The sequence below is a fragment of the Syngnathoides biaculeatus genome, chromosome 20 (assembly GCF_019802595.1).
Source record: "Syngnathoides biaculeatus isolate LvHL_M chromosome 20, ASM1980259v1, whole genome shotgun sequence".
NCBI lineage: Eukaryota > Metazoa > Chordata > Actinopteri > Syngnathiformes > Syngnathidae > Syngnathoides > Syngnathoides biaculeatus.
In genome coordinates this window covers 10,550,969-10,572,610 of record NC_084659.1, presented here as the reverse complement: position 1 = coordinate 10,572,610, position 21,642 = coordinate 10,550,969, and the positions used below count along the sequence as shown (strand labels likewise).

The window sequence follows — 21,642 nt, the reverse complement described above, 5'->3', positions numbered from 1 at the left end:
CGGGAGGGGGGAAAATAAAGCAGCGTCCATTTTGATAGCTTGGATGCCAAAACCATACAGTTGCATGCTGACACTGTGTGTGGAGAAAAAACAAAACAAAACTTAAGTGTAAACATAAAGTGTGGGGGGGATTACCGTGGAATTTTGGACTGTTTGGCCCTTGATTGAAAAGAGAAAAGTAAAAATTAACACTATGCCGCTTGCCTCCATCACAAAGGATGAGGCTAGAAAGACAGAGAGGTTATTACAGGTCAGGCGCAGGCGGCTTTTCGCGGTTAGGTGTTAGCCAGCAGAGGTAACGCGTTCCTCGGAATGGGTCAAATAGTAGTTGCAAATTGCTAATTGATTTCATCTTATCGAATATTCTCATCATCTTCGGTAGCATGGACAATGCAAATTACCGCAGGGAATGTTCCCCCGCATTATTCGCACGTTTAAATAGAGCACATCCACGCAGCTCTTTGGCTTTGGGCGGGTGAGGTCGCCCGGTTTTTAGTCGCCCCGCTTTGCACTTTGCCTCGGAGAGAGTTCATTCAGCTTAGCCGCATTTGCGTTTACTGTTTGATCCAGTGTTAATTCATGAAGGTGAAAATGCAACGGGAACAGATGACAAGGCAGACAAGAAATGGGGATATTAGCAGAAAGATGACAGAAAACCAAGGAGGAGTCAGTGCTAACACAAGCGCTGGATGGAAATGGGAGCGCACGCTAGTCGTGGGATTACAGTTACAGTTTAACAGTGTTCATTCGAAAGGGTGGGATCGGGATGTCTGCCATTTATGATCCAAATGGAAGGAAACCGAAAAGCGATGCAACAGAGTTAAACAGTTGGATTGATCCAAGGTCGTTATCATCATCCTGATTGCACTGTTCGGGTTTCCAAGGCCTCGCAGACAACAGTCCGTCTACTTCAAATTCAGGTAACGCCTACACAACTACGGCTTTGAAACATTTGAACCAAATCTGTCTGCGTAAAAACATTTTTTTTTTGCATGATGAAAGTCCAAACAAATCCCACGCAAATAGATCAATTGATAGGGTACCAGCTATCGTTGTTTTACATTGACTCACAAATACAGACAAAATAAACAAACACAAACAAATAGAGCAGCCACCAAAAAAAAAGAAAAAAAAAAGCACCATAACATGCATTTTACTTCTAAATGCTACGAGACATTGACTGAGACAATACAGCAAAAATATAAGAAATGACATTTTGATCTAAATCATTGCATCTTCACTGCACAATTTCAGACGCGGGACTGAATGCGAAGCGACGTACGCATGCCGTGTGAACGCACGAACGTGAACCCGCTTACCTCTGAGTGTGCCTTCTCTTCTGTCTGTGGGAAACAAAGAAAAAGTAATGCATGAGATCAACTCGCAAACGTAATGAGAGCGACATTCAAGTGATGGAAATGCCAGGAAATCCCTGCTGTGGATCAAATCAAGCCTGAAAACTAAATTGTGGAGGAAAAAAAAAAAAAACAACACCCATATAATTTCCACCTGCAAGAAAACTTTGGAGCGCATCCGTCATTTACGGCACACCGAGACAGCTGTGAGTGTAATCGATCGATTCCTGTCAACGAATGTCGAAGGAAAGCCCGGCCAATAATGAAAATGGGTGTACCCTCCCTTTCTATTTTAATCCGCGCCGTTTCATCTTCTGTTCTTTCCTTTATCGACTGCACTCTTAAACATCAATTCCACCTCGATAGCATCATTTAGGAACAGGAAACTACTTACTGCAGAGTATAGCGAAGACGTGCTGGACACCAGCGACAGCGAAGAACCGTGGACTGCAAGAACGGAACAAGTCAGCATTAAACTTTACAGGTGTGGTAAAAGTCATCTTGACATTTACCGTATTACTCGTCACTCCCTTTGTTTTTCATTCGATTGCACCACGAGTCATACAGCAGCTTGAGCGGGGCAGTGAAAACATATGATGGGCTTGTTAAAAAGCCGCCGTACATAAGAATGGACTGACAGCCTCTAATAAAAGATACCGTCGCGACCCACGGGCCAGTTCTTCCCCACAGGTCGTTAAACGCGCGAGTAAAGCAACTCATGACAGACGAGGCTTTGCTGAACCTTTACATTAATTCTAACGGTCGAGGTCAGTGGAGGATTGCGCCCGGGACCGACCTTCGTCGGTGCTGTCCCTGAAGGAGCCCGAGCGGCTGATGGCGCGGGGGCGGTCCTCCAGGGAGGTGGCGCTGCCGCCCAGCGGGTGCCCCTCGCCGTAGAGCTCGAAGGAGTCCTGGGCGGGGATGCTGTTGGAGCGGCTCATGCTGCTGCTGCCCGCTGGCAGGTTGTACTGGCTGACGTGAGTTGGGCTCACTGGAAAGAAAAGTTTTTTTGTAGGATATTTGGAGTCATTGTTAAAAAATGCATCATTTCGCTGCCCGAGAAGCTCGTTTGCAGTGTTGGTGAAAAATCCAACCGACTTTCATTACAGCTTGTGGAAGACTTGAGCAAAGGCTAGGAAATAACTCATTAAATGTTGATCCAATTACAGTGAATCCAATTTACAGGATTCCCCCCAACACACTTTTTTCATAGAATTTCCACAATGCCATTATTCAATATTGTCCTGAGTATTAATTTGAATTCAATTTAATTCATTTTAAGATTGCTGCAAAATCACAACACTATTCATGCCGTTTGGTTATAAACTTCATTGTGTATTCAGCGCTCTCCCTGTCGAGCAGAACACGATCCATCAATGGAAGTTGCATACGAATATTCCGATTCGCTCGAACTCACACAGGTTGGAGTAGTGGTACTTTCCAGTGGCGGTACAGGAGGCTCCGGGTGGAGACATTGGGGACTGGCTACCGGAGTCCTGAAGCCCCCCCGTCGAGTGCGACCTCAGCCACTCCATCCCCTCTTCGTGGGACGTCTGTCTGGACGACGGCGGGTACCTGGAACCCACAAAGCCAGCGCGCTTAGTTTCGGCTTCTGTCAGCAGCGACGAGATGCTTGGGGAACGCCCGTGTGATCGGTGATGGGGAAAGTGCAAAGGCGTTGGGGGTAAAAACCAAACGCACGAGGCAGGCGTACTCAAGCGTACATGCATGCATCGGCATACGCTTCCAGACAAACTGCTGTTCATCTCCTCCCAGCTCCAAAGGGCTTAGCAGCAGAGGGCCCGGTTATCGCACATCGGCCATATTTAATCCCTCGGGCAATAATAATTGAGTTTTCGATTGTCCACTTTTCTGCGGCGTTCTCCTTGCAAAGTCCTCATTACTACGCTTCTCACACGTGACCTCGCTCCACTACACCCGATGCACATGTCCTGTGTTCCCACGGAACGAGTGAACCGGGCTATCCAACCGTCACTCTTCACCGCAACCTTCACCCCGCGTGGTCTGGGGTGTGCCGTTTTATTTGAATCCCGCACTGTTCTACGTATGGTAAAGAATGATTTGGTTTCCATGGGGTAATGAGCACTACGATGTTGATGAGAAGCAGAGGAGCATGCATGTGGACATATCGACTAACATGCAGCTTGCATATAAACATCACATCCCAAAAGTGCAGCATCTCACAGTGCAAAACAACATGCACGAAGGGCATGCGTGAAACAAAACAAAGTAATTACGCATCTGTAAACGCAAGTGTAAAGGCGCTGTGCCTTTCACATCGAGTAGTCACGTGCATAGTTGGTAATTTCATGCAGCTGCATGCAGAGGTTCGATTCGAATCTGGCTGCAATTTTTTTCTATACCTCAGTCTCTTTTTGGGAAGCGTGTTTCTGTCAAGAGGCATGCTGTTAAGACAGGATGAGTGCGTTAGATGGAGGGGAAAAAAAAAAAACGTTATGCGTCACAAAAATACTCAATGAGAAAAGCATTATGAATAATTATACTCGTAAAGCGCTAAAACCAACAATGGATATTGATGTACAGCTACATTGGACAAAACAAAACAAGCCTCCTCAGATGAAAGAATTTTTTTTTCTCGCTTTTATCGAGAATAAACAAAAAAAACGCACCGCTACTTTCCATCTTGAGGCGACATGATGCTGCAAGGCTCCCGCGGATTAAAGAAGAATTTGCTCACAGACTAATTTCAACACTTAAAATTGCTTGATGATTTGTAAAAATACCAGATAATGTGGGGACTTGCTGTTAGTATGGATTTATGGAAAAATATGAAATGAAGCCCATTTAGACAAGCGGGGTTTTTGCCCGACAACCGCCTTTAATAAAACAGCATTTAATTGGTCTGCCTGTCACTTTACGTCACTGGCATGGAAAGATTTCAATTTTAAACACATTTATTCGGATGAATCCCCGCGGCATACTAGACCATCTCACGCGCTGCTTTGGAATCACAATATTTAGACTAAAAAAAACAAAACAAAACCAATGCACGCTCTTTTGAAAGCTGTGCAATAAAGCGGGAAAACCTTGCACACATCTTTTGGGTTTCTCTACATTCAAGGTGCATCTTTGGGTTTGTTGATCGTAGTTCTCACATGAAGCAATGCATACGACTGAGCCCGATCTTACCCCTCGGACAGGGTTGACTTGACACTGCCGGTTCTCGTAACCTTGGGCCCGTGGTGGCCCAGAGGCAGATCAATGGACTCAGAGCTCGTGTGGAGACTGCTCATGCTTTGGCAGCTCAGCGTGTCCTTGCTGCCAGCGGACGAGCCACAGGCAGGCCAGGGCCGAGCGTTGGACGGCAGCGAGAGCCCAGAAGCCGGGCTGGAGGCCGGGGAGTCGGTGCACAGGAGGTCCGGGCCTTTGCCGTACAGCGGGCTGCTGCCGCCGCTCAGGCCGCCGGCGCTGCCCAGACTCCCTGTGCCGGAGGACGGCGAGTCCAGACTGGCCTGCCTCGCCAGAGTACCGTGCGGGCTGCCCAGGATTGAGGGGCACTTGCCAGAGTCGGGCGTGCCCGGGGAGCTGGCCTTGCTGCTGGCTTTGGTGCCAAACAATCTGGAGGTAGATAGGTGGGTGCAGTCATTTAGAAAGGCTCGAACGGTAAGCGGAATGCATATGCAGGCATCTTACGATTATGCCGTGAGCACACTTCCCCCTCCGCACATTCAAACCTCCTCGACAGAACTAACGCACAATGACACATCAGTTCTCGATTTAGAAGAACCCAATCTGGCCTTTCTGCCTCCACGTATTTCTCACGCAACCCACTACTCAGCATGCGCCAAAGCAATCTCACCAAATAAACAGGTGAGGGTACCTCGGGTAACCCTCACAATGACATGCAGATGAAAAAGAAGCCGGCTTGACGGATCGGATGGGCCGAACGTGTTTAGGCATGCGAGCCGAATGGGTGTCAAAAATGAGCAGGAGATTGCCGTTGCCACCAAATCCCGTCTGGTGTCTGCTGTGATCGCAGAAGCTTCACTGGATACGTCTGCCTCGAATGAAAAACCGGCTCGTTCATCATTCGGGTAACCATATTTTTTTTTATCGCATGTAAAGAAGAGGTCAGTTTAATGGTCCTTGACAGCGGCGCGGACGTAAAAATCTCCCTGTAAAGATTCTCAATTATGATTGCCTGATGATGTGTCTTTTATATTGATTTTGCTCCGACTTTACCAGACTCAAATATAAGATCCAATCTCCTGAAATTATATGAAATTGTTCATTTAAAAGGCTCTTATCACACCCCGAGGCATGCTGCACAATCACAGGCACCTTTATCTGTGAAACTATCACTCAAGTGACTGGAAAGTGACGCTTGTTGCTAAAAATGTGCTGCGAAATGTTTGCTTCCACCGAGTCCTCGCAGAAGGTCACCGGAAATCATCGCAATCATCACATTTAGCGCTACTCCGCTTGGCGGAAACATGGAAAAGGACAGAATGACAGTGGTGAGGATGTCTTTGAGTGGCTGACCTGCGGAAGGTAGGGGAGGCAATGTCGGGGTACTTGGAGCCGGGCTGCCTGAGGCCTGTTGAAGTGGAGGTGGGGCTGGACTTGGGCGAAGTGGACAGTCCCGGATCCTGCTCCGTCACCGTCACTTTCTCCTTGTCCGTCTGGTTCGTGTTGACGGGACTGGAGCGGTCCGAGCCCACCTTCCCGGCGTCCCTGCGCTTTGCTCCGGCCGGGTTCGCCGCCCCTCCGCCGGCGGACTTGCCGCTGACGTTGGAGTCGATGCTGCTGGAGCTGGAGCGGTGCCCGCCCCGACCCGCCGCCGCCCCACTGGAGGATTTGGCCGGCCTAGGTAGAGAGCGGTACTGGAGGGACACTTTCGACCCCCCGCAGCTAAGCAGCGTGCCATCGTCCTGAGGCTGGGAGCCGTCCAAGCTGGTCTTACGTGCGCCACCGATAGCGGGGCCTTTGCCGATGCCGGCTGATGATTTGGGTGCCTTGCCAAGGGTGGCTGAACCACTAGAGAGCGTGGCGCCACTAGGCGTGATTAGGGTCCCGCTGGGGCCAGAGATCTTCTTGAATCCAAACGAACCTGTGGTAGGTGGGCGTCCCATACCAGAGGGGGGTTTCTTGCCTTCGTCTCCGCTGCTCTTTCCGGCATCTGATGGGGAACGCTGGATGCTGGAAGAACCCTTCGAGGGCACCTTGCCTTTCTCCGAAGCCTTGGCATCATCGGTCTTTCCTGTCGATTTGCATAAAGCCCATTTAGCACAAATGCTAAAAGACCTCGGGAGATTTTTAGCCAAAGGTTGTTTCCGTCAACTACTGGCCACTTGCCAAAACAGAAAAACTGCTGTGCTGACTCTAAACTTACACGCAAAGGAAAACTTTTTGGGCCAAAGGTGGAAGACATATGCACGGTGGATATAAACATTTTACACACCGTGCCAAGTTTTTGTCATAGCAAATGAGTCCAAGATGAATAAAAAAATTGCATTCAAACTCATGTTAAGTGAGTCAGCAGCCACCTGCCACAATTTCATATGCCTCTGATAAACCCGAAATAAAGTTTAGATGTTCTCATGGGCTTTTCGTGATTGTTCGTTAACTAAAACTAAACAACAAATTTGGAGAGTGTAGCTTACATGAAACTGCGTCTAATAGGATGTTTACCTGTCGTTTTGTGTGAGGCAGAAGTATTTTTCGTCCTGGGTGGCGTGATGCCCACCTGGGCTGTCATGCCTCTTCTTAGTGAGCCAGTCTGGGATATTTGGGCCAACGTCGTCGCCTTCTGACCCGGGTCCTCGTACTGACTTTGGGCCTGGGACGAAGACGACGTCGAAGAGGGCTTCCAGCGGGAGGAGCCGCCGTTGGGGTCCATGCTCGCGTCAAGTTCCTCCTCCACCTTCTTGAGGTCTTCAGCTCCGACCCAGCTGCTGCTCACCTCCTGCTCGGCATGCTTGGGCTTGGTGGCTTTCTGGGACTGCAGCAGAAAGCAACAGACCGAAAAGTAATCAAGCCATGAAGCCCCAGAATATGTCCCAGTACACCAACGCGGGTGCCCTTAAATGGGACTTGGCATTTGGTCAGAGGTTATTTTCACTACAATTTGTTTGGGTGCCATTTTTTCCCCCAGGTATTTGTTTTTTCTAAGGCGGCACGGTGGATCTACTGGTAAAGCGTTGGGCTCACATTTCTGAGGTTCAATCCCGGACCCGCCTGTGTGGAGTTTCCATGTTCTCCCCGTGCCTGGGTGGGTTTCATCCAGGCACTCCGGTTTCCTCCCACATCCCAAAAACATGCAACATTGGACACTCTAAAATGCTCCTAGATGTGATTGTGAGTGCGACTGGCTGGCAACCAGCTCAGGGTGTACCCCGCCTCCTGTGCGTTGACAGCCGGGATTAGGCTTCAGCACTCCCCACGACCCTCGTGAGGATAAGCAGCTAAGAAAATGGATGGATAGATGCTTTTTCTAAAGTAGTAGTCGGGGTTGTAGTATTCCTTATTTATAGTTGTTGCTTTTTTTTGTACTGTGCTGTATAAATGAAAAAAAATGGCGAAATATGGTCATTTGTCATAACATTTTCAATTCTTATTCATAAATGTGTAACGCGGCTCAAATCACATTTCCACAGATCGGATCCAGCGACGACGCAGTAACAAGTTAAGGCATGCGGTCGCTAAAAGGAATTAAAAAGTTGTATTCAATTATTGAAGAAGTAAATGCAACATATTCTAAACATTAAGTACAAACCTTTGCCTCTGAATTATTCACCCACCGCACTGAAAACATGAGGCAGGCAGGTAGGTAGGTAGGTAGGTAGGCAACCCAAAGCTAACAAAGAAGAAGTGGCGTGTAAAGTCAGAGCTATCTTTGGACCGAGCAGACCTCTTCCTTTGGGATGCTCGTGCACAAACACACCTACACAAACAAACAAGTGAGATCACCACTCGCCTTTCCCTGACAGATGGCCATGCAGTCTCCCTAGCAACACCCGAGTGTCTTCAATGAGGGGCAAGAGAGACTTGGCAGAATAGCGCAAGAAAAAAACAAAAACAAAAAAAACAGAAAAAGCCTCTGAGGAGATCAGGAAGAGTGCGTCTTATTCCCATCAGCTGCACGCCGACTGCTACTGTATTTGTTGGTTATTGCCAGTGCCGCTTTATGATTGATGAGCAATAATTAGGGTGCACGTGAGGAATTGTATCTCTGAAATAAATATCTGCAGTATGTCCACGTGTCACGTCCTCGTTGTAGCGACATTTACTTTTATCATGTAAGGTAATTAATTTGAATTGGACACCCTGTGCAAATGTCGGCTCCTCACCTGTGCACCTTTGCTTTTACGAGACGAGCCGACGGCCGAGTAGGCGGGCGGGTTCAGGTCGTCGGTGCTGATGTTGTCCAAGGTGTCGCTCAGGCCGCTGCTCACCGAGCTGCTGTCATCCCAGCTGTGAGGAAGAAAAGGAGGAGGAGGAGGAGGTGGAGACAGAACACATTTGGTTGGATGGAGAACATTTCCTGTCTGTTAAAATGAGCTCACAATTCCCGTCGACCATCATTAAACATCATTAACATTAAGCAACGCTTGCTTTTTTTTTCTCATCACAAGCAAATGGTTACCATGGCAACAGATGCAGCGCAAGATGACCACCTTTAGGTGTGTTGCGAGCAGATTGCCACAATTTGATGTCCACATCGAAATGACAAGCAAAGTTCCGGCACAGAGCGTCTCCGAGCTTGAAATTTCTGTACACGAACGTACTCGAAGATGACAATCAACGTCGAAAAAATGACTGCTTAGTCGACAAGCCAAAGCATATTAAACGTAGATTCCCACACGCGTTTACTTTGTGAATAGATCCCCCGATATATACGAGGCGATTTTCAAATCCGGCTGACATTTTAACAGAATGAGTTCAAAGACTCGAAAACAACTTCCAGAAAAGTAATTACGCAGTGCAGACAAGTCGATTCAGGCTTGCCATCTATAACTGATCAGAGGCTGAAGATGGAAGTGGAAAGCTGGAAATAAGACAATAATTGCTTTTTTTTTTTCTTTAAATGAAAGGGGGAGAGAATGTGGGCAAGCTGGAGTGAGAGGAAGACTTGTTGGACAGTCAGGCAGCCGCTGTCTACATATTTCGAACGTATCCACGAGTTCGTAACCTCAAAATATGGACTAATTCCCCGCAAAGCAGGCTTTGAAAAACATCATCCAGCAAGTTGAAAAACGATTGTGCCGAGCAGACGCTTTTGTCCCACTGACTGTCTGATACGCTCCTGTGAAAGGTCTGTGACTCATAGTGCCGCATAAAGGAGCCCTTCATGGGCCAAAGAATCATTTTCGGGAACACAAACTGAAATGGACAGACAGAGCAACTGGATGAATTCTCCTCGGCAATCACAAAATGAAGGGTAATGGTAATAGCCATCCATTTTCTGTGGATGTTTTAACGGATTTTTTTTTTTTTTTATAATAGTCCCACTTTTATCATTTTGGTATTGTGAGGCTTCATTTTCCCCTCATTTCAAATCCATTATTGGGGTTGGGGGGAAATAAAGGTCTGCAAGACAGATGAATGGATATTTGAAATAAACAATCATTTGTCACACAACCAAAAAGGATTTTCATTCTCATTCTTTTACAGCCCGGACATTTGTACTAACCGCTGGCTTTTGGGCATTTCATAATTCCCCGTTATTGTCACTTTTAAAGCCATTTTTTTCCTTTTATCATGTCAAAGACGTCAGTGCTCGGAGTGAAGGCGACAAGCGCATTGAAGTGCGCTCTGACGGGTGCGCCGCTGAGAGGAGACTTCAATTTGTGATTGACGCGCAGGCCAGACCGGGGCCAAATGTACTGCCCCCAACCCGACACGGGCTGAGCTTTGCTAAAAGACTCCAACGAAACGATTAGCAACCGTTTTTGGGCGAGCAATATCTGCAACCCCTCTGCCGCCATATCAAGCACACAAGTACCTCGAGGAATGACACAGCAGAGCGGCGCGGAGGCGCTAATTGACTTTTTCATTCCGACATGACGATAATTTTACTCTCTCTCAGGGTGGTCTCGCTCATACAAGGCTGAAAATCACTTTTTTTTTTCCTGCCGGGGGAACTAGTGTCGGCTGTTGGTAATGTGATTAAAACGCACTTCTCGGGGTACATATTGCTTGATGAACATAACGAGTCGCTGTGAATGGGGCCTCGGAGTCATTTAGGCGAAGTTAAAGGCTTCGGCTCCGCATCTTGGGCGACTGAATTGTGGAAGCTAATTTCTGTTCAAATGCAAACTGGGCAACTGCTGTGAAGCAAAAAAAATGCGTTCAACACGTTCACTGCCATTGACAGCTTTTGGATTCAAATATTCATGTGAGTGAGTTTCAAGAAACACACTTCTTCTTCTTCTTCTTTCCCTTTCGGCTTGTCCCGATTAGGGGTCGAAACAGCGTGTCATCATTTTCCATCTAAGCCTATCTCGTGCATCTTCCTCACTAACACCCACAGTCTTCATGTCCTCCTTCACCACATCCATAAACCTTCTCTTTGGTCTTCCTCTCGCTCTTTTTCCTGGGAGCTCCATCCTCAGCATCCTTCTACCAATATACTCACTCTTTCGCCTCTGAACATGTCCAAACCATCCAAGTCTGCTCTCTCTAACCTTGTCTCCAGAACATCCAACTTTGGCTGTCCCTCTAATGATCTCATTTCTAAACCTATTCAACCTGGTCACTCCGAGCGAGAACCTCAACATCTTCATTTCTGCTCCCTCAAGTTCTGCTTCCTGTTGTTTCTTCAGTGCCACCATCTCTAATCCTTACATCACCACTGTTTTATAGACTTTGCCCTTCATCATAGCGGAGACTCTTCTCTCACATAGAACACCAGACATCTTCCGTCAACTGTTCCACCCCGCTTGGATCTGTTTCTTCACTTCCTTACCACACTCACCATTGCTCTGGATTGTTTTGACCCCAAGTATTTTAAGTCATCCACTCTCATCATCTCTTCTCCCTGGAGCTTCACTCTTCCCCCACCGCCCCTCTCATTCATGCACATATATTCTGTTTTACTTCGGCTAGTCTTCATTCCTCTCCTTTCCAGTGTGTACCTCTGTCTTTCTAATTGTTCCTCCACCTGCTCCCAGCTTTCAGTGCAGATCACAATATCATCTGCGAACAACATGCTCCAAGGGGATTCTAGTCTCACCTCATCTGTCAGCCTATCCATTACTACTGCAAACAGGAAGGGGCTCAGGCCGGATCCCTGATGCAGTCCCACCTCCCCCTTAAATTCTTCTGACACACTTACGGCACATCCCACCGCTGTTCTGCTGTCCTCAGACATGTCCAGTACTATTCTAACATATTTCTCCTCCACACTGGAGTTGCACATGCAGTACCACAGATCCTCTCTTGGTACTCTGTCATAGGCTTTCTCGAGATCCACAAAGACACAATGTAGCTCCTTCTGACATTCTCAGTTTTTTTCCACGAGCATCCTCAAGGCAAATAATGCATCTGTGGTACTCTTTCTAGGCATGAAACCGTAGTGTTACTTGCATATACTTACTTCTGACCTGAGTCTAGCCTCCACTAGGATAACTTCATTGTGTGACTCATCATCTTTATTCCTCTGCAGTTTCCACAGTTCTGAACGTCGCCTTTGTTCTTAAAAATGGGAACTAGAACACTTTTCCTCCATTCTTCTGGCATTTTCTCTCTCGCTAGTATTCTATTGAATAAATTGGTCAAAAACTCCATAGTCACCACTCCAAATTGCTTCCATACCTCCACTGGTATCTCATCAGGACCAACTGTCTTTCCATTTTTCATCCTGTTCAGTGCCTAACCACTTACGTGACCAAAACTGACTAATGTTTGATTCTGGAAGCCGGTTTTCTGACCAACAACATTTTGATTGTAATAATTTCTATGAAAATAGCGGGCAGCAGCAACCTCAGCTCTCTTTTGTACACAAACAGAAAAGTATGTTGCGTAAAAGGAAGCTTGACAGTGCTGAGGAACAACAACATTCACACCCTTTGCTTCTTCCTGACAAAACAAGAAGGACCGCAGGAATAAATGGCAGCCATCCTCCCGAGAACCCACCCGGCGGAGCGGCGAGCTGAATATTTCATAGTCCAACTCCCGGGATCCGCTGAGATGGTTCTGACAGAATGGCATGGCTTCGCCGAGCGCCTTCCCCTTCAGACCTGCTCGCTTTTCGGATGCAGCGTCACCACGGGCGAACTCAATAACCCGCCGGCAAGGGCGGTAGTTCTGTGTCACTGTGTCTTAAATTAACTATGAGCCGACGATATCCAGAGGAAACGCAGCAGAGAATATTAGCTTCGTATTTGAAAGGCTGTGCAAAAAATAAAATGTGTTAAAGCCATGGGAAAAGACTGGATTTCCCATTTAGGAGACAAACACAGGGCTTATGGTGAAATGTTCCCCGATTCAGTGGACAACAGGGTAAAGACTTCAAGCGCGAGGATGTCATGCTGGTAAAGACTAAACTCAATGTTCACTGAAGTCCCCCCGCATCCATTTGTCAATTCAGTTCCAAAGTCTCGATTTCTACACAGCACATACAGTCTCAGCAGCTCTGCACCCCGCCAATGCATCGCCGTGACTCCACTCAGCCATGCAAACGTTATCTCATGCAATATTCAGCGCGCTAAGTTCGCTCTTTACAGCAGGCGGCCTGCCCGCGATGAAGAAAAAAATATGCCATCAACAGCACAAACAAAGGCCAACACGCGCGAACAAGGCTGATCATCAAGATAAATTGAATGACTTTTTTTGGTTTTGAAGAGGCGCTGGGTAAACATTTGGGATTGCAAATTAATCAGGTAGCGAGAACACAACGTGTCTTCGAAGGATCTCTTATGCAATATGTCTTGCATGGATTGGAAAATGTGACAAACGCGGGGAGTCCAAAGTGTAATTGTAAGAAATGGTGTCAAAAGTCATTTCCTCCCCAATTCTGCAAACCTTCAGGGGGCAACATTTCAGTAAATGGAATCAAAAACAACTTCAGTGTGTGAGATTTCGCTTTTTTTTTTTTTTTTTTCCATGATTCACAGTAAATTGCAGGCTGCTTTAACAAATCAGCATTTTCCATTTTCTCGCATTAAAAAGCAGCAGGACTCTCTAAATCATCTCTCCAGCAGCTGTATCTTTTTTTCCTCTTCTGAAAATTCCAATTTCCACTCTAGATTCTACGCACTATATGCTGTTATTGCAATTATTCTTGAATACAGTGGGGCCTTGACTCAAAGCTGAGTCATATTTTGCTAACTTGCTCCTAAAGTTTGAGCTCCCGACTCAACTCAATGCAATCCGTACACGTCGCATCAAGCGACAGGTTGACAGACGGTGAATGATTTTTTGAAAAGAGGCTTCAATTTTTTTTAAATTCCACTCTCTGTTGAAGTTTACTGCCAAAGTAAATAAACAAAAACAAATATCTATTTAAAAAAAAAGTCCATCTGGCTAAAAAAAAATATTTGCGGTGTCATAATCCTTTCAGCAAAGGGTATTTGAACACAAAAGGTGAAGCAACACAAGTAGATAATTCTCAAAACTAGAACAATATTCAGAGGCATAAAGTCCTCTGCAAAAAAAAAATAAAAATAAAAAATGAAATCCTACCATTATTGCAGCTTATTAGTTCTTTGTTGATAGTTTTGACTGGCTCCATGTATGGCCAGAATGTCCACACAAGGAAGTGCAGCGCATTGTCATTACTTTACATTCTTTACATTCTATTCAATTAAGTCAATGTTATACTATATCTTTGTATCAAGTACAATATTATGAAGTGATACTTTTTCTGGAACAAAGCTGAAAAGGATTAACGATGTTTCTGTTCATTTTAATGGGGAAATGAGTGCCACGATTGTGGCCATGGAATGAATTTAACTCATTTTTCAAGGACCAGCTGTACTCATTTTCAAAGTCACCACCTGTTCCTAAGCATGACATAATTTCAGAAAGAGAACCTCATTTGAACATAAATGTATTCATCATACCATTGCAGGCTATTTCACTACCGGCACTCCTGGCTCGGATGCAATCTGCACTACTTTAGTTTGTGCTTGCGTCCCGCTGCGAAAAAGTTGAATCAAAATCGAATCTAAATCTTTCTCCATTTTGCGGAGGAATATCAGCACTTTAAAGAAGTCCGAGCCCGCCGTGCTGTCTGCGCACGCTCGCTTCAATTATTCAAATGCGTAGCACGTTAACGTCGAAGATTAGGTTTTCGGGGCTTGACGTGAGCGAAGCGGACAGCTGCCTATAACGGTAAAACTCCACCGGTTTGACCTTCCGTGCACACACATGTGGAATTCAATTACCTGTACGGCACGTGTACTACAGTCAAATCGCCAGCGGGAACGTTTTGGCAACAATTTGACTCCGTGAGCATTCCTGCCCTACCACGGGAATACGTGCAAAACCTGCAGACAGGGAAATGGACAGCAAAGATCCCCAGCAGGATAGAGAGCGACAAGACGCATGACGGAGATCGAGTCCCAGAGAGCTGCGGTGCAACCTGGCATGCCGCGAAAAGCAGCATGACGAAAAAAGTGCGAAAGGAAAATGAACGGGAGTCGAGGTCAGTGACGGTAGGCCGGCAAAAAGATCACTTTTCATCTAGTGAGGCCAAAATGTGCTCAAAGTCAAGACTCGCAGCTACAGATCAGAAAAATGGACTTTTGATTTTTTTTTGTTTTTTTTGTTTCATGAATAAATTTGACATTTTAGTGCCTGCAAACAGATGATGTGGATGTTTGCTTCAAATACTGCGCATAAGTAAGACAATAATTATAGCCACGGCGAGCTGGAATTTGGACATGCACACACAAGCGCACACATAAACAGTGCTCTTTAATATAAATGGAAAGCTCAAATCCTCATTTGCCCGCGCCCTAATCCGATTTAATGCTGCTGAGCTTGTGCAATTACTCTTCAGAGAGGCCAAACACATCTTTCTCAAAGGATGCAAAAGGACTTCGCACTTCCTTCTCCCGCCTTTTTAGCAGATGCTAAAGCTGGTCGGTGCTCGGCTCCGCTTGCTCCCCTTGCTTTGGCAAAAGTGATCAAATGGAAACGACACAAACACGTCCATGGGCATCGATGGGCTGGCTACAGTTTGGCAACAGAGAGGAGGGGTGGGTTCTACCTGTCCTGTCCACTCACCTCTAACGGTGATCCTCGTTCCTGGTCCTGTCACGCAGGAATCACGCCGGAGAACCCTCCGAGCTGCGACTCGGCCGGGAGTCCGAGGAGGGAATGGGAAGAAGAGGAAGAAAACGACTACCTCAGTGTTCCACTTTCACCCCCTGCAGCTCCTCCCCTCCCTCCTCCGCCGCCATCCTTCCCCAACCCGGGACGGGCCCGCCAGCTCCTCAGAGGCCCAATCGGACGTGCCGTCAGCTGAGCGTTGGCGAGGGTTAATTAAGGGGGAGGGTGACAATGCGGAATTGAGCCAAACCGCGGCGGATGAGAGCGACCCGCCGACTGCGCGTCGTCTTTGCCAAATGATTCGGACTGGAAGTGATCTGATGCATAATGAGCGAGGACTTGACTGATTCATCACGGGACAGTATTCACCACTCCCTTCTTCGGAGCACCAAATTATCTTCGGCATCTTATTTCCGAAACAATGAGCGTTGATTACATTCTTAAAACGAGATGGACCTCTGATAGGGGAAGTGGAGAGGCAAATCCGTCATCCCAAATTACTCCACTGTCCAATCAAATTATCCTGCACGCATCTCAGTCAACTCAAGGAAGAGGGTGACCTTGTCTGGGCGCTATTTTTTTTTCAGGGCTGCTAAAAGCTTTCTACCGCAATGCAGACATCAAGAAAATACCGAGGCGTCCGATGGCGGTGAAGCATGGAAAGCCGCTGATATCGCAACTTTCTTTCTGAAAACACAAGTACCTTATACATCCAAATCCAATACCATTGACCACAGGTGTCAAACTCAAGACCCGGGGGCCAGATCCAGACCGCAGGATGATTTTATGTGGCCCGCGGAGGCGAATCGTGTGTCACAACTTCCATGATTTTTGTTAAAATCTGTCCCAAAATTTCAAATTGTCATGTCATAAATGATAACATTGAGCATTTTTGTGTTACCAAATCACAATAGTCGGAAAACCCATTACCCTTGATTTCTGATTCCAAAACTAGTTCACAAATGTGTAAATATGATGAGGCAGTTACAGATTTTTATGGTTTCACAGTCATAATGGCCTTCTGACTAAATAAAATGTGGCCCGTGACAAAAATGAGTTTGACACCCCTGCCACAGACCTTTTCATTTTACTTACTGTACTCCCAGGTGGCAGAATGCAAGTGACTACTCCTGATCTGAACTGAAACAACAACAACAAAAACTTTTTTTTTTTTTTTTCCCCCCATTTGGTTTTCTTTAAGAAAAAAAACTAAATCTGAATCAACCCAGCAAAGAGTAAATTGGGTAAAATTGACATCGACTGAGATGAAGGCTCAAATTCTCCTCCAAGTCAAAGGACAAGAGAAGAGTTTGTTTTTTGAAGTGGATCAAGGGGTGGAGTTTTTACAACCCGGAGGTATCATGGTGAAAAGGTTCGATTCGGTTTGCAGACTACAATAGTGCTCAATTTGGCAGCTAGGATGAAGGGACGACTCAGGGGGGAGCGAAGGTGTAAGGGTCGCACAGCCTTCTGTCTCCTCTTTCTGCATCAGACCACTTCCTCTCCCCATCCAAAACAAACTCCATATTTCTGGGATTAAAGCAGGACTGCTCGATGAATAGCGGCGCCACGCTGGTGGCCAGGTTGAAGTCTGACCACCGGGGGATCTCGGCACGTGCTCCGAATCACCGATGAGCGGCGAGCTGCAGGAGGCCGCAGGCAATGTACTTAACGGAAGTGGGAGCGTGAAAGTGGGATTAAAATAAATTGTTGTGACCCTTTCAAGAGTGGCCCGTGTACCGGCCGAGATAACGGATGATTACTTGGCGTGCACCTGATCGGGATATTGTGGAAACGCGTCACAAGTGCACTGAGAGTTGAATTGAACGGTCAGGGAGTACCTTTTGAAGAAATCCGAATGATGACAGCAAACTATATTCGACGTTTCGATCGACTAATTAGAAAATATAATTTAGACGATAAAGGCACTGCTAATTTTCTAATTTGCCTTTTTTGCTCACATCATGATGATTATCAGAAATCAGCAGGGCGAAGACATCCGCCCAGTGGTTTGCAAAGCTCCAGTCGGGGGTTGATTTATGGCCCCGCCAAGTCCAATCATGAAGGGAGAAGGGCTGTGGGGGTTGGTGGGGGCAGGGGGTTGATTTTTTTTGATTGGAAGCAGGAGATCAATGCCCACCATAGACGTCCGAAACCCCACCACCATCGCCCTCCACCTTCCCAGGTGGAAAAATGTTTGAATCCAGAAACGGAGAAATTGTAATATGAGTTTATCACTATCCATCAGTTGTCTTTGTCGCTTATCCTCACGAGGGTCGCGGGAAAGCTGGAGCCTATCCCAGCTGTCAATTGGCAGGAGGCAGGGTACACCCTGAACTGGTTGCCAGCCAATCGCAGGGCACATAGAGACAAACAGTCGCACTCACAGTCACGCCTAGGGGCAATTTAAAGTGTCCAATTTATGTTGCATGTTTTTGGGATGTGGGAGGAAACTGGAGTGCCCGGAACAGAGGAGGGTCCGGGATCAGACCCGGGTCCTCAGAACTGTGAGGCCAACGCTTTCCAGCTGATCCACTGTATGAATTACTGTATATTTATTATAGGTGATACAATTAGGGGAGTGTGGGTCAATGTTGATTTCATCGAGGAAACAATAAATAGCCACACATTTGTGGCTATTCATCATCATCATTCAATGAGGTTAGCTTTTCATACTCCACAGCGGTAAAGTGAATTTTGGCGGGGAGGATCATTGTCCATTCTTACGTTGCCAGACTCGTTAAGATCCTCGATAACGGATGGAGTCCAATTTCCAATTGAATGAATTGAGGCAGCTGGAGCGGGAAGAGCTTTCAACCGTTTCTCCGAAAAGCTGTCTGAGAACCGTACCCCGGATCAATCTATCACGAAATGTGTACTCGCATTAGTACCAAAATAAGCGTGGGCATTTGGGCCGCAAAAGCGTGAAAATGACTCAAGTGCACGCCTGATTCACTTCTGTCAGGCTAAGGATGTTTTAATACCATCTTATGTCACTTTAGTTTGACTCGTCACCACATTTTCCCATAAATCACATTGAGTCACAGCCGGCAGAGACTGCTGAATTTTTAATACGCCATATTGCTACCACGAGATACACTAGGTCACGAGTCAGAATTACCTTTTGGCTTCGTACCAAATTGAGGCATACACTGCGTTTAAAGCAGATGGGAGGTCATTCAGCCAATCGGGGTAAACACGGCAAACGTCACTGCCCATTCAGCTGTCAAGACGGGTGGGTATCCAGTTTCCGCTATCGGAAATGATGAGTGCCAGTAAATGACGAGTGGAGGAAATCTCAAGCCTTTCTGAATAAACGCATGCTTCATTAGCCCGTTTCGTCAGAGAGCACACGCACCTGTTCAAGCGAGGAGGCCCCATTTGCATGAACGCAGCTGGGGCCTCCATTGCGCATCGCAACTTCCTCCAATTACCGTCACCATTTGCAAAGTTTAGACTTTGTTTGGGAAAGAAAGGAAAACATACTTCAAAACTTGGAAAAAAAAAAACAAAAAAAACAACCCTAAACAGAAAGCTGCCGTTTCAGGTGCAACATGAGAGAGATTTTTCCCACCCTAAGTGGCGCTCGGGGCCGGGTTGAACTACACGTGAACTTCTACGACGGCGCCGATGGTGAGGGAAAGAAGCTCGTCGCCCAAATCTCCTCGCTCGCTTACGGCTCACCTCGACTGGCAGCGCTCTGCGCGGTGACAGTCGTGATCCTTCTTAATGACACGTGCACGGCGCACAGCCATGCTTAAAAAAAAAAAAAAAAAAAAAAAAACACAAATATGCTCCATTTATCTCTGCTGAGTACAAGGAGCCAAAGTCAGAACCCAAAATGCTCTCGAGTGCACTCTGCGGCGTGAGGACAAAAGTCGAACAACACCCATTACCAGCTCCAATTTTCTTCTCGATGCAACATTTAGTTCATGACCCTTCTGTATATAAATAGGCATTAACGTCACACTGGGCAAAACATCTGACATGACTCACATGAAAAACCAAAAAAAGAAAAAAGAAAATAGATTCAAGCCACTCAGGCCCAAGAACATAAGGTGCAAGTCAGCAAGCAGTGTTTGAGCCACAGATGGTCTCAGTCACCTGCTTGGCCGACGGTTCTGATTTAAGGAAAAAGAAAAAGAGTGTGAAGCATAATGAGGCTCGTGGGAGCGAACTTGATGCACACAGTACCGCTGCCAGAGTTTCAGTTGGTTTATGTTGTACTGTGTGCGTGTCCGCCCCATTCATGATCAGAACGGAGAGAAAATAAAAGGTGGAATGAACAGCAACACAGGGGGAAGCGCCTTTGAAAACGCTTCAACCCTCAGCTATTCTTCCACTTTTTGTGATTAAACAGGAATTAGTGTACAGCATCGTGCTGGAGAAATAAATATTTAGGGCCGTGCTTCGTTTAATCTTAAGCTATCACTCAAACGCACCTTGCGAGTTAAAAGGGCTGCCTTAAGTCATTTTTTTGTTTTGTTTTGTTTTGCAAAGGAAAGCGACATTCTCTTATTGAATCAGAACAGAGCAAATAACTGTGCAGCTGGAAGACAATTCCTGAGTGAATCTTGGAGGCTTTTATACAAAATATAGTTTTATGGATAATAGATTTATGTGTAATTTATTTGGGAAAAGCATACTAGAACATTTGAATGCTATTTTGGGTTAATCGGAGGCAAACTGTGGCAGAGTTTTATATTTTCAGCGTTTCTTTGCGCACCAGCAGTCGTTGCACGGAATAATGTTTTTATGTGTATGTGACACTTAAGTTCAAGATAAAAAGAACTAAAGCAGCATTTTAAAAGTTTGACACGGATTGGTATTGCTTGCCTTGAGAAAGACGGGTACTAAAACGATTGACTGATTTTTAGCAACTTGCCGAAGCCAATTTGCATGAAAAAGAGGATTAGGCGCAAAATAATTCCACTTCAGCTTGACCTTAAGTCATTGTTGGCTCTTTTCCCCTCCAAAGAAGTAAGGCTGTGTTCACATTTGGAATAAAAAGGGAGCAAATATTTGCACCAGAGAAAAGCTCAATTCTCACAAGCTTTGTTTTGACACGTCTGGATAATTAAACGTGCCCTGGGTGAAATTGACCCAGAAACGCGATTGCTGTTGCTGAGAAATGAAACCATATACAATCAAAAAGCATTTTCTGCATTTGAAGTTTGACTAGGAAGGCTTGCATTGGAAAGGGTACTAAAACGATTGATGGTACGTATTTTTTGGTACCGCTGTGTATTATGTGACAGGTGAGTCTCTGCTAAGATGAAGGGCATGATGTATGGATTAGAGACGGTGGCTCTGAAGAAACAACAGGAAGCGGAACTTGAGGTAACAGAAATGACGATGTTGAGATTCTCGCTTGGTGTGGAGAGGTTGGATAGGGTTAGAAATGAGCTCATTAGAGGGACAGCCAAAGTTGGATGTTTTGGAGACAAGGTTCGAGAGAGCAGAGGTCGATGGTTTGGACATGTTCAGAGGCGAGAAAGTGACTATATTGGCAGAAGGGTGCCGAGGATGGAGCTGCCAGGCAAAATAGCCAGAGAAAAACACTGGTTGATGGATGTTGTGAGGGAAGACATGAGGACAGTGAGGAAGATGCACGCGATAGGTTTAGATGGAAAAAGATGACACGCTGAAAGGGAAGGAAAATAATATTTTTTGGTACCACTGTAAGTCCCAAAAGGGTGGCACTAGAAACACTGCTCTCCATTAATTGGTTGACACAAATGAATCCTGACACAAAATGCGGCGTGTTTACCATTCAAGCCTGCTGAGGCTACCTTCTCGTGTATGTATGTGTCTGCGTGACTTTGGAGGGAAAAGTTCCCTCCAAAGTCACTGAGCACGCCGTTATTTCCGCTAAAAACCCAAACCCAATCAAGGACGGTATATCCTGTCCTCGGTGTGAAACCCGGCGAATGATTGCTTGGGAAATGAATTCCCCGCTGAGCCTTGTCATCCGCAAGTGGGAAGTGTCAGCTCGAGCTTCTGACAGTCACACATGTCACTGAGAGTG

General features: G+C 46.2%; 1 protein-coding gene across 10 annotated transcripts in view; it reads right to left on the bottom strand.

Moving 5' to 3' along the window:
* The window catches only part of nav3 (neuron navigator 3), a 261,068-nt gene that overhangs the window by 20,262 nt on the left and 219,164 nt on the right, over nucleotides 1-21,642 (bottom strand). For 8 of the 10 annotated variants that reach the window (XM_061807752.1, XM_061807753.1, XM_061807755.1 and 5 more), the window contains 10 exons: nucleotides 8,687-8,810; nucleotides 7,029-7,338; nucleotides 5,880-6,597; nucleotides 4,527-4,955; nucleotides 3,740-3,781; nucleotides 2,773-2,930; nucleotides 2,152-2,346; nucleotides 1,750-1,802; nucleotides 1,320-1,343; nucleotides 136-159 (listed from right to left, as the gene is read on the bottom strand). In XM_061807752.1, coding sequence (XP_061663736.1) covers nucleotides 136-159; nucleotides 1,320-1,343; nucleotides 1,750-1,802; nucleotides 2,152-2,346; nucleotides 2,773-2,930; nucleotides 3,740-3,781; nucleotides 4,527-4,955; nucleotides 5,880-6,597; nucleotides 7,029-7,338; nucleotides 8,687-8,810 — 2,077 coding nt within the window. The remainder of the gene's footprint in view (nucleotides 1-135; nucleotides 160-1,319; nucleotides 1,344-1,749; nucleotides 1,803-2,151; nucleotides 2,347-2,772; nucleotides 2,931-3,739; nucleotides 3,782-4,526; nucleotides 4,956-5,879; nucleotides 6,598-7,028; nucleotides 7,339-8,686; nucleotides 8,811-21,642) is intronic. The other 2 variants (XM_061807750.1, XM_061807759.1) reach the window with 2 other exon arrangements.